A 12221-nucleotide genomic window follows, 5' to 3' on the forward strand; every position below is an offset into this window, starting at 1 on the left:
AGACTCCGTGGATTAAAATTACTCAGGTTTATGTCTCACTCATACTGAACATCTGTTGGACATCAACTGGGGACTTTGCTCTACTTCCTCTTCACAGTGGATTCTGTTTGACAGACCACAACTATTTAGAATATTGTTGCAGAGTGAAAAGAGAGCTTTGTAACATCTCATCCCAATAATTAAACTCTCTGCCAAGAAGTGACAGTCACTTTTCTTCCTAACTCACTAATGAAAGCTTGTCACAGTGCCTCCATTTAACCACAAAATATGTGGAAAGTGCAGTTCTACCATGTATGTATCTGGAAGGTACACGGACATCAGTAATGACAACCACGTTGGACATTTGCTGCTTTTGTCTGATTCTCTCTGGAGACTGGGTCACAAGTCTGTGTGCTCTTACTTCTCTGTTATCGACCACTATCTGCTCGACTCTTCTTTTAGGTGTTTGAGTTCACATTATCCAGGACTATGATTGGTAGCTCAGCCGATGGTCAGGACCCCCTTGTATCACGTGTTTACCCTGTGCCCAAGCAGCTTGGCTAGAAGGGTGGAGGTGGGTCTATGGTTCCTTGCAGGCAGCAGGGGTTGTGGAGGCAAGGTATTCCTAGCACCCCTTCTGCCATGCTGTTTCCTTATATATCCTTGGCAATGTCTCTCATCTTGGCTTCTGTCACTCCGACTTCTCCCCCTTATAACTTTGGTTCCTACGTGGGGACAGCATTCGAGTTCTTTCCTATGTGCTCCTCAGTCCTAGAAAAACCAGAGAAAATGGCGAATTACTGGAACATAGAAGACAGGTAGTGCTGCTCTGCTACTATTTTCAATTCTACCAAAGTTTCCCTTTAGCCTAGCCATAGATACTTTGTTACATATGTAGTATTTGTACAGCTTAGTAGCATCATGCTTTTTCACATTACATAATGCTTATTTTAGATTGAAAATCTGAAATCTACTATCATAAGTGAAAGCCAAGTTGATATTCGATCTCTTCCATATCTGTAACCAGGATTAAATGCTATTACTATAGTAATAGCCCACTTCAATTTATCCCACCAACTTTAAGGTTTTTAAAATTTTTTGTTATTTTTAAATTGTTAAGTTGTATCAGACCAAACAACAACAACAACAACAAAAAAAAAAAACCACACACAAAAAAGAAAGGGAATCGGTGGTGGTATTTCCTAACGTTATGTAGGTTTAAGGGATATTGAAACGAGGGCAAAGAAATGTTTTCTGTAACCAGCCAAGCAGGGGCAAGTCAGAGAAAGAGCAATGACTTATTCATTACCCCAGATAGAACGCCACTCCTTCTTTCTAGGCTGCAGAGAGGGCCGGGTCAAAGGGCAGGCAACGCCGCCCCAGCCACCTGGAAGCCAAGCAAGTCACCTGAGTCGTGCCCAGTGTCTGGGCTACCAAGCTGCAGGGACCCATCCTCAGTCGGTTGAGGAACGCACGACACTCCCGGGGCAGGAGAACGCCCTGGGCCCGCCTCCAACTGGCGCCCGTGGGAGCCGCGGAGCCAGATCCGCTTGTCCGACGCCCGTGCCCAGGTAGCCGGTGCCAAGGCACCTGCCTGCGGCCCAACGCCCGGGGCGGGGCTTCCCGCGTCCCCTTTAAGAGGCCGCATTACCCGCCCCTGACGTCAGGGTGTCTCTCCGCACCAGCCCGCGTCCCGCGCCGCTCCGCGCCCCCGCGCCCACAGCCCCGGCGGCGGCACGACGAGCGGCGGCCCGGCCAGCGCGCCGCCCGGCTTGGCCCTCCTGTCCCGCTCCGCTGCCGCTTCCTTCGAGCACCAGCAGTCGCCCGCCTCTGCGCGTCCTCCCGCACCATGTCGGTGGCCGGACTCAAGAAGCAATTCCATAAAGCCACTCAGGTAAGGCGCGTGACAGGTGCGCCGCGGGGCGGTCCCGGGCGGAGCTGCGAGGGGCTCGCGCTCCGCGCTGGCAGCTGGCGGGGAGCGTGGGGACCCTGCCGGCGCCGAGCCCGCCCGGCCGCGCCCCGCAGCGCCCGCTCCGCCCGCCTCGGCATCCCCGGCTGGAAACCCGCCCCTCGGCTTCCCACCCCCGGCTCAGTGCGGCTTGGCGGGCGCCCGCGGGTCCCCGGCGTCCCACCTACAGGCTCCCCGCGCGCCGCCTCCGCACCTCCCGGCGCAGTCGCTACAGGGAGGAGACCCAGGCTTGCGGGTGTCGGGGCGGCGCGGCGGGAGATTATGTAAAGTCGCCTCTTTCCCCCGTGACCTTGCGGTGTCGGTGCGCCGGGCTGTCCCGGGATGTGCTGGCGCGAGCGGTGGCCCGCACTGGAGGAGGCTGCGGCGATGTCCGCGGCTTGAGCTTTCCCCCTGTGATCTCTGAATCCCTACTTCCATGGTCCTCCGCAGGCTCAGAGGAATGGGAGGATGGGGCTTCCTCTGGAAAGCTCATGCATTAACTTTTCCTCAGGGAACTCCGTGGTCAAATCGCTTTGAGGTCGAAGCTTGACCAGCAGTCTGCATGTCTTAAAAAATGTCCATATATATCACATTGTGTGCTCACCACACAGAGTCAGTTTTCTTTCCATCACCATATATGACATATGTAGATGATGTATTACAGAATTATACACCTGAAATCTATGTAACTTTACTAACAATTGTCACCCGAGTAAACTTAAAAAAAAAATTCCAAAGGGTGTTGCAGCCTTAACATAACCAATTTTTAAAATCTTTAAAATTTTGTTTTTAGTGAGCTTTTCACATTTTGGATATGGCTGTCTTTCTCTATGGGGTTAATAAGCTGTGATTAAAATAAAATTTATTAATTGAGATTCTAATAATTTAAATCTCATTGGGCTTGGTTGAAGAGTTTTATGTAGGGAAAATAAGTTAATATTTATAATGTGACCTATTTCTTATATAATGAATATGGTTACTATGTTTTTTCTTTTTATTCTTCTGAAACAGTTCGAGTTTAAGGGATCTTTAACCTAAGGGCTTTGTTGATTTCTTTAGATATTTCTCATAATTTAGTCTTAAGTATTTTTTTTTTTCATAGATTAGTCTTAATATTGAGCTTTCTCATAATTCCTCAGAAGTAGTGAGGTTTTTCCCAGGCTACTACAGTAACAGTCCTATTATAAACCACATCCAGGAAGGTAAGGGTTGTGTTTTACAGAATCTTGGTTAAGTTACGGTGACAGATGCAGCATGAAATTCATCTGGCACCCACGCTATCTCTGTCACCACAGACTTGCCTTTATAGAACCAGTTATTTCTGTCGATTTAGGAAATAGAAGACATTAAGACAGTTGCAGTAAAAAATTCCCATCAATGCAATCATCTTTGCTTTTCAAATTAGATCTTTCTGAAACCTCTCTGCCAGAAATGTTTGTAAATATAAATGTATTGTTGGTGTAATTTGGAAGGTCTTTCATAACTTTATACCCAGATTCCTTCAGGTTTAGAGAACCAGCGTATGCGCTGCCCATAAATTCTCAGGCAGGACGTCTTTGAGGTCACAAACCATTTTTGTTTCGGGTACTTGTCACTCCTGTAAAACAGACCTCAGCGTTGAATTTGCCAATACCACATCCTTCCTTCACGCTGATTCTCAGGACTTTCTTTGGAGATCTTAGTGTTGTCCTCAATGGCAGTCAGGAACCTTGGCTTTAGAGTTGGAAAGGCTAAGACTTGACCCCTCATCTGCTGTCTGTGACCTTGAGCAAGTTATTTAACTTCTGAATCTGTCCTTCGTAAAATGATGTAATTACCTATTTCTTAGAGTTGATGGGAACATAAATGAGTTTGTAGAACACATACAGAAAGTGTGCAATGAATGCTATTAACATTAAGGATACTTTTATTAGGATAAAATACTGTTCCTTCCATTGGTAATGAGACATGAGGAAATTATAGAATTTTTAGCTTTGCTACTTTAACAGAAATAATCAGAAGACTCCATTTCAGGTAAATCTTGAAATTATATGTAGCTCTTATAATATTCTGAATACAGAATTGGAATTGTGATGTGAAATAACTTCTTAGATCATTGGAGGAGGCCTGCTTGTGATAAGATTAGTACTTATCACACTGAATCTAGATGCAGAATCACTGCATCTTTTTCTTCTTTTTACTGAAAAGTCTTTCATTTTAAAGGTGAGACAACGCACAATCGCTTATCCCTTGCTTAGTATAGCACAGTCTTAGAAAGCCCAGGGCAAAGGTTATTCTTCCTGTGCATGTATGTGTATTTCGAAGGGCGTGTAAAGCCAGTACTAATATTTGCGTGTGACAAAGACATTAGGGGACATAGCCATAGTTCACTTTTTAATTCATTTCCCCCATGTAGCTCACGAACCTGATCTTATCTGCAGAGGAAGCTGTAGAACTAGAATTATTTCCTTTTGAGAACAGATATGCTGGATTAGGTAGCCTGTGTTTCAAAGTGGAAGACCTCTCTTCCTCTCTTCATAGAAACAAGCATTTCTCCTGTGTCTATGAAATTGAGTTTTTGCTTATGTTAATGAGGAATGATATTGGTATCAATAAAGCAGTATAACTTTAGTGTTTGCCCACTGATTTGAAATCTCTGATATGTATCACAACTGTTTTCTTGGTTTAGAACTGATTATTTCTACCTTGTTGCTGACAGCTGTTTTCAATAGCTCAGCTATTTGGAGGTGAAAAAAATGCTTTTGCCTAATAAAATACTAATACTAGAGTGGAAAAGCCTTCTAGCTTAAGAATATAGTAACATAGCAAAAATCAATCATCTTTGTACTTTATTGCTCAAAAAGATATAATTTGCCATGCAATTAGAATAAGTAAAATGCTTTTTTTTCCTGCAAAATAGGGCAAATGAGCATGTATCATTCTACTTTTAGTGAGTTTTATTATTGAGATTTTAGCAAGAGTCATGTCATTTTTTTTTTCACTTGTTGGTTTCAGCTGGCAGAAGATTAGGTAAAAATATCCGTTTGGTTCAAATGTGTGTGTGTGTGTGTGTGTGTGTGTGTGTGTATTTTCTACTTTATCAAGCATTTGATGTGGATATAACTTGCTTCATAGTAACATGTGAAAGTATTAAAGAATAAAATTTATTAGGTCATTGTATTGGTTTGCTAGAGCTGCTATAACAAAATATCATAAACTGAGTTCTTTGAACAACAGAAATTATTGTCGCACACTTCTGCAGACTTGAAATCTGAGGTCAAGGTGTCAGTAGGGCCAGGCTCCCCCTGAAGGCATTAGGCAAGAATATGCTCCAGGCCTCTCTCCCAACTTCTGATGGTCTGTTGGCAATCTTTGCCCTTTCATGGCGTGTGCAGCATATCACTTTTCGTTGCACTTCACTTTGTTGAGCTTCACAGATGTTGTGTTTTTTACAAATTGAAGGTAAGACTCTCCACCAGCAAAAATACTACTCTTTGGTTTATTGTGATCCTTGCTTTATTGTGGTGGTTTGGAACGGAACTTATAATATCTCTGAAGACATCACCCAGGTCTCACCTAGAGTTCTCCCTATCTGTCTATTTGTGTTCAAATTTTCCCTTTTTGTGTGGACACCAGTCATATTGGATTGGGGCCCTACTCCAATAGGACCGTATCTTAAGTAATTAAATCTGTAATGACCCTCTTTCCAAATAAAGTCACATTAAGGTATTAGAGGACATGACATGAACATCAGAATTTGGGGTGTGTGTGTCGTAATTCAACCTATAACAGTCGTTATTTGTATAAAAGGATCACCACCACTATCTTCTAAATAGTGTATTTGAGTCAACATTTGAAAGGACATTCAGTCTGCAAATAATAACTTTCTGTTGTATTACATGAGATATGCATCTATCAGTGAGTCTGGTTGGGCTATATACCTATTATAGACTATATCTTCTGGTTTTTTTGAAATGATGAAACTCATATTTGGTTAGGCTGTATATTATGATATAGTCTGGTATATGATTATCGTCGCACTCAAATTCTCCAACTGGAAAAATTTAATTACATTGGTGTTCTATGCCTTTCTGTTCTAATTTCTTCATACTGTCATCATATTTAAAATGCTGTGTTACATATAGATACTTTGCTTTGGAGACTGTTACATAAATTTGTTTACGCATTTGTTGATTTGGTGAAACTTAAAACTTGTTACGGTATTTAATGAAATACTAAGTAATTAGTTATGACTATCTGAGTGAGGTTCTCAATTTCTTCATTGCCTGCTCTAAGTTTTCTGCTGCCTTCAAAGTCTCAAATAGGGCTTATTGGTTGGCATAGGGTTCTTATACCTGTGCCCTTTGTCAGGTTCTTAGCTGGCATCCGTAACAGGCTGGAGGGCCTATGTATTTTCTAAGGTTCTATGTCTCATTTTATATGTGCATTTTTTTCTGAGGGAAGGTGTCCTTAGCCTCTCACCAGCTTCTTAAAGAAATTCCTCACTCTTACCCCTCCTCCTCTAAGTAAAAATTCACTGTAAGAAATTGATCATGTTATCAGAAGAGAATGGGGTGATTCTTATAGTAATGGTCACTCCATACATTCTGTGATTGGGATTTAGAGCATCTGATTAAAATGCTGCTTCCTCTGAACTAATTTTAGGGGCAATCAAATATTTAAAAAGCAAACAAACAAACAAACAAACAAACAAACAAGAAACCTGCCCAGAGGTGTCAGGATTGAGTGAGATGATGTCTGTGAGAGTGCCGTGCTTGCACAATAAGGGTAACTTGAAACATGTTTAAAAAACATTAATGAACTGTAACTACTGCTGCACTTGGCTAATGGGCACGTAAGGTGTTTGAAATGAATGTGGCAACTGAAAAAGATTTCCCTTGAGACTGAGATTCTTCTTGATCAAAGTTTTTGTTGTTGACACAGTTATATATTTGCAAGCTTCCCCCCCACGGTGATTCTTTAACGTTTTAGATTGAGTTTATATACATTTTGGTTTCAATCTCTTGGAAAATTTTAAAGTATCTCCAAAATTATTTAGAAATATCCTTGGAAATGGCAAGACTTGGTTGCGGAAAATGGTGACTATTTTAAGGAGAAATGATATGTGTGTGGGGGGGGGCGGTTATGCTTGCAGAGCAGATTCCATTCTCTTGTGCTGCATACAGATTTCTGGGTCATCAGGCAACCTGAGGGCTTCTTTCAGTGTGGGTAGCTTGAGGAAGCATGGAAGAAGGGCAAGACCCATGGACAGGTTTTCCCCACTGTATGAAAAGTAGAGCATTCCTACGAAACTTTTCATAGGCAGAAATGGCGTAAAGCAAAGAAGCAATTACCATTAATTTATATGGAAAATTGTTTGAGGGTTCCCAAACCCAAAATTCAGTGCATGCACAATGTCTTTATTTTGTTTACCGTGATCAAAATGCTTAATTATGTCCAGTTTTATGCTAAGCATAACACCCTTATGAGCTCTCTTAGGCTTTTCTGATACCTTAGGACACATTTGCTAACAGAAGCACCAAATAAACCAAGATAAAACACAGATGCTCCCAGACATAGTTCAATGCTCTGGCAGCTTGATGCTGAGATGCTGGGGAAGGAGCTTGGCGGGGCCGCTCTTGCTACTGGGGGTGCGTGCTCCCTCTATAACAGCTACTACCAAACAAACTCTGAATGTTATTTTTGCGTTTTGCCTTTTTTCATAAAAGGGAAAATCCTCTTGGGATTTCTTATGGTGAGCGCAAACAGGTACTAACGTAAGTCTTTTGTAAAAGCCAGTGGGGTAACATGAATTTTCGAAAAGCAGGTGACACCTGTAGTGAGAATTAGGTGATGTGGAACTCAAAAACAGCTCCAGGCTTTCCTAAGGATGAACAGTCCTTCAGAGGTTAAGGCCAGATGGGCAAGATACTGGGGGGAGGGGGCGGGGAATGAGGCATGACATCAAAGGATTTCCTTGACTTTGTTTTTTTCCCCCCTTTCTGTTCTTTTACTTCTTTGTACGCTTGTTCTGTCTTCTTTCATGTGATGCTTAGTTGGGTGCAGACAAAATAGGGGACACAGAGATGCCGGAAAACAGAGTTTATTATATTCACAGGTACTGGAAACACAGAGTCCTTGCACACCAAGAGCGGACACATGGAGGGAAAGTCAAGGAGTGGGCTCAGCCAAGCAGGGGGGGAGCTGAGAGGGCGTGAAGACCTTGGACATGTGCCTCCGTTGGCGACCATGGTGGGTACACAAGAGAAGGCAAAGCATGGAGAAGATTTCCTTGGTGCATTTGAACACTATTAGGTCATGGTCAGGGGTGGAGAGAGACGGGAACTTGTGATGGGCCCACCTTATCGCACTGGCGTACTCGTTCACCTGGGTGGTGTGCTCACAGCTTGTATGTGTGGGGATGTTGAGGTTGCAGGTAACAAAATATGAAGTTTTAAAATTTTACAGTACAACTTGTCTCAATTTGGGGGTTTAGATTTTTCCCTAATCACTTTGGAGCCCAAATGTTTAAAACTGATTTCTGTGATGTATAATGGGAATAAAGAGGAAGAAGAGCACTGTAGCTCTACCTACTGAAATGTCTTCATTGTGAGACCCTGTCATGTGTGCTTGCGGGCTGTCAACAGAATATTTTGAGATGGTCCTAACATCAGCTGAGACTGACGCTGCAGGAAGTGACTTTACTGTGTATGACAATTTCACATTTAGTCCAACTAAATTCAGAATACGATGTTCTAGTTGCTTTACCCTATGCCCTCAGGGGTCAAACTGTATGTGGTATGGATAACTATGGAGAAGCTGTCTGTAATTTTTGAGAGGACCCACCACCTAGTTCCTAGGAGGTTTGCTTAGACGCTTAGGTCTCTGAAGGACTACTAGGTAGTATTTCCTAACTTCTTCTGAATTATGATATCTCAGAGATCTATGTCTTTTCCATAGGGAAAAAAAGTGATGGTTGCTAGATGGGAGGGGGTAGGGATGGGGGAGTAGGTGAAGGGATTAGAAAGTGTAATTAGTAGTTACAGTATAGTCACAGGCATGCGAAATACAGTATGGGGAATACATTTAATAACATTGTAAAGAGAGTGGCTGGGTGGCTCAGTTGGTTAGAGCGCGAGCTCTCAACAACAAGGTTGCTGGTTCAATTCCCACATGGGGTAATGGGCTGCGCCCCCTGCAACTAAAGATTGAAAACGGCAACTGGACTTGGAGCTGGACTGCACCCTCCACAACTAGATGGAAGGACAATGACTCTGAGCTGATGGGCCCTGGAGAAACATACTGTTCCCCAATATTCCCCAATAAATTTATTAAAAAAAAAGTTGTAAAGATTATGTAGGGTGCCAGATGGGCACTAGACTTATCAGGGGGATCACTTCATAGACTGTATAGATGCCTGACCACTGCGCTATACACTTGAAGCTGAAGTAGAATAACATTGAATGTCAACTATATAGCCATATACCAGAAGCGATGTGTGACACAGAATATTGTTATGATAGAGGATGATTTACAGCACACTTTAAAACACACCTTCTCTCAACCAGAGCTCACATCAGACTGACTGCATCAAACAAGTCACACACTGTCACTAAGGTTTGATGCACCACTTCCTGTATTGAAGATCCCTGCCTTTCTGTTGGATGGCACTCGGCAGTAGTTTTCACCGTATTTTGTTGATCACAATGGAAAGGTTCCGTGTCACACATCACTTCTGGTACAGCAATTTCTGTCAAATGAAACATTATAGTGTGTCCTCATCCATCTTATTCACTGGATCTGGTGACTTCTGGCTCTTTTCCAAAATCAAAATGACCATGAAAGGTAAACGTTTTGAATCGATTCAGGACATTGAGGCAGCCACGACAGCTCAACTAAAGACACTCAGGAAAGAGGACTTCCAGAACTACTTCAGAAAGTGGCAAGAACAATGGGATAAGTGTGTTCGAAGAGAGGGGGAGTATTTTGAGGGGGATAAATGGCAATGTGTCTTCTACTGTAATATTTTTTTATTTATTTAAACATTCACCGTATATTTTGATCACACCTCATATCGTTCACAGTGAACTCTCCAATTTGGGAAAGGAAACAAAACAGGAATCATAGCACAGTTATTGTCTGTAACAGTGATGCCACCTGCCGGGTAAGCATTGTGAAGTCCCCAACCCCTACAGTAGAGGAAGTTCCTTGTTTTAACCTGGTTCTGCAATCTAGGAAGAACTCGTTTTTCCCTCTATTTGGCCAGAACTAAAGATGGTGTCAAGAAATGTGGCTTCTTTGGGAGATGCACAGCTTTTTAAAGTAAGCTTCCTGTTTATTTTAAATTGGGGTGTCATTTTATAGTCATGGGCTTTTAACTACTCATGGTTCATGGATAATTTGGACAATAAAATTCCTTCAAAAACATAGGAGACTTCTGATCTGTTTTCTTGTCAGTTCCACTTGCCAGTTACCACAATGGAAGTTCCTTTTTTTGATCTAGTTTTCAACGAGTTGGATTGGTTCTGTTGATCTGAACTTTGAAAGAGGGCCTAATACTTTGGTTTAAACCAAAAAGGCTTAATGGATCTCTGTTGCTCAAAACTCGTTTCATGCTTATTTCCTGTCTGCTTCAGGGATCCGGGATGACTGGAATCACGCCATCTTTAACACCTGATTTTTAAGGTTTCCAAAGGGAAAGCGTGTATTGGAACAAGAATGGGAGAGTTTCATGGGCCAGGCTTTGAAAAGGATTGTGATCGTGATATGCAGAACGTGAAGACCCTCAATTACCCTCCCTTTTGTATAATCCGCTCCCCTTGAGTGTGAGTCAACCTATCACTATGAAAAGATGTGACTCCTGAGATTGTTACTTTGTATGACAAAAAGGAGATGATATGATTGGGCTTTAATGGAATCCCATGAATTCTTTAAAAGCTGAGCATTTTCTCTGACTGGAGCAGAAGGGAAAGTCAGAGAGAATGGAAGTAATAAGAAGGACGGGACATGTTATTGGTGATTAAAGATGAAGGGGGCCGTGTGGGAAGGAATGCACTCAGCCTCTAGGAGCAGAGTCTAGCTCTGTGTGGCAGCCAGGTAGGAAATGGAGACCCTAGACCCACAGCCTTAAGGAACTGGATTCTGCCAGCAACCTGGATGGAAAGGAGTTCTTCCCTACAGCCTGATGCTAGGAACCCGGTCTAGCTCACACCTTCATTTCTGCCTTGTGAGATCCTGAGGAGAGAACCTGGTCAAGCTGGCCCAGACTTCTGACCTGTAGAACTGTGAGCTAATAAATAGCTTTTGTTTTAAGCTGCTAAGTTTGTAATAATTTGTTATGCAACAGTAGAAAACTAATAGAAGGAACAATCACTTCTCTTTGTGTTCAGTTGGCTGTAACTTGTAACATGGCCAAACCGTGGTACACACCTAAGTGCAATAATAGAAGAAGGAAGGAGGCTGGGAACTGTAGTTCAGCAGTGTACCCAGAATATAGAAGTAGGTGTTGGTAAGATGCTAGACAGCTTTGCTATCCCTGTGTCTATAACACTTTAATTTGTATGTACGTGTATGCTTATGAGTGTGTATATATATGTATACATACATAGACACATATACATATTTATAGAAGGTGCCAAAATATGTATACACATTTTGAGAAAGGAAAAAAACTATTAAAATTGTAATAATATATACCGATAAAAGATGAATACAAGTTACATTTGACTTCAGCAGTTACTGAGGTGCTCAAAGTGTTACCATTAGTGTCCAGACACTTCTGAATACGGCAAACTACTGCTTGAGCAACGCTGACCAAAGTGTCCACTTGTATACATTTTATGTCACCCCTGGTATATATATGTGTGTGTGTGTGTGTGTGTGTGTGTGTGTGTGTGTGTGTGTGTGTGTGTGTATGTGTGTGTATATATGTGTGTGTGTATATATATATATATATATACACACACACATATACATATACACACACACATAAATTTTAAGTGTAATTTGCTGAATCAATCTTGTCTTATTACATATGCTTCTATGTTCCATATGCCTTTTTAAAAATACATTTTGTATTTTACAGGGTGTTTTTCTCCTACAGTATTTAGACTGTTTGATCTTTAGATACTCATCTCTGGTGAAGCCCAAGGTTTTTTTTTTGTTTTTCTTTTCTTTTTTCTTTTTTGTGGTCCCTGATCAATTTTAAACAGTGAAGCTGTTAACTACTTTCTGAGCAGCCTCTTAGCTGGGCGGGCTGGTAGTGCAGTGACAGCTTCGTTAACCTTAAAATGGAGAAACTGTAGAACTGTGAAGA

The 12221-nt window shown here is 42.1% G+C and overlaps 1 protein-coding gene across 3 annotated transcripts in view; it reads left to right on the forward strand.

Moving 5' to 3' along the window:
* Nucleotides 1–1519: 1519 nt before the first annotated feature.
* Nucleotides 1520–12221, forward strand: part of SH3GL2 (SH3 domain containing GRB2 like 2, endophilin A1) — a 191966-nt gene continuing 181264 nt past the window's right edge. For all 3 annotated transcript variants that reach the window (XM_074330342.2, XM_074330343.2, XM_074330340.2), the window contains exon 1: nt 1520–1873. Coding sequence is in view for 1 of the 3 variants with exons in the window: in XM_074330340.2 (XP_074186441.1) it covers nt 1829–1873 (45 nt within the window). In the remaining 2 variants the exon portion in view is untranslated. The remainder of the gene's footprint in view (nt 1874–12221) is intronic.

The sequence above is a fragment of the Rhinolophus sinicus genome, chromosome 16 (genome assembly GCF_057876585.1).
Source record: "Rhinolophus sinicus isolate RSI-liver-muscle chromosome 16, RSI-T2T, whole genome shotgun sequence".
Taxonomy (NCBI): domain Eukaryota; kingdom Metazoa; phylum Chordata; class Mammalia; order Chiroptera; family Rhinolophidae; genus Rhinolophus; species Rhinolophus sinicus.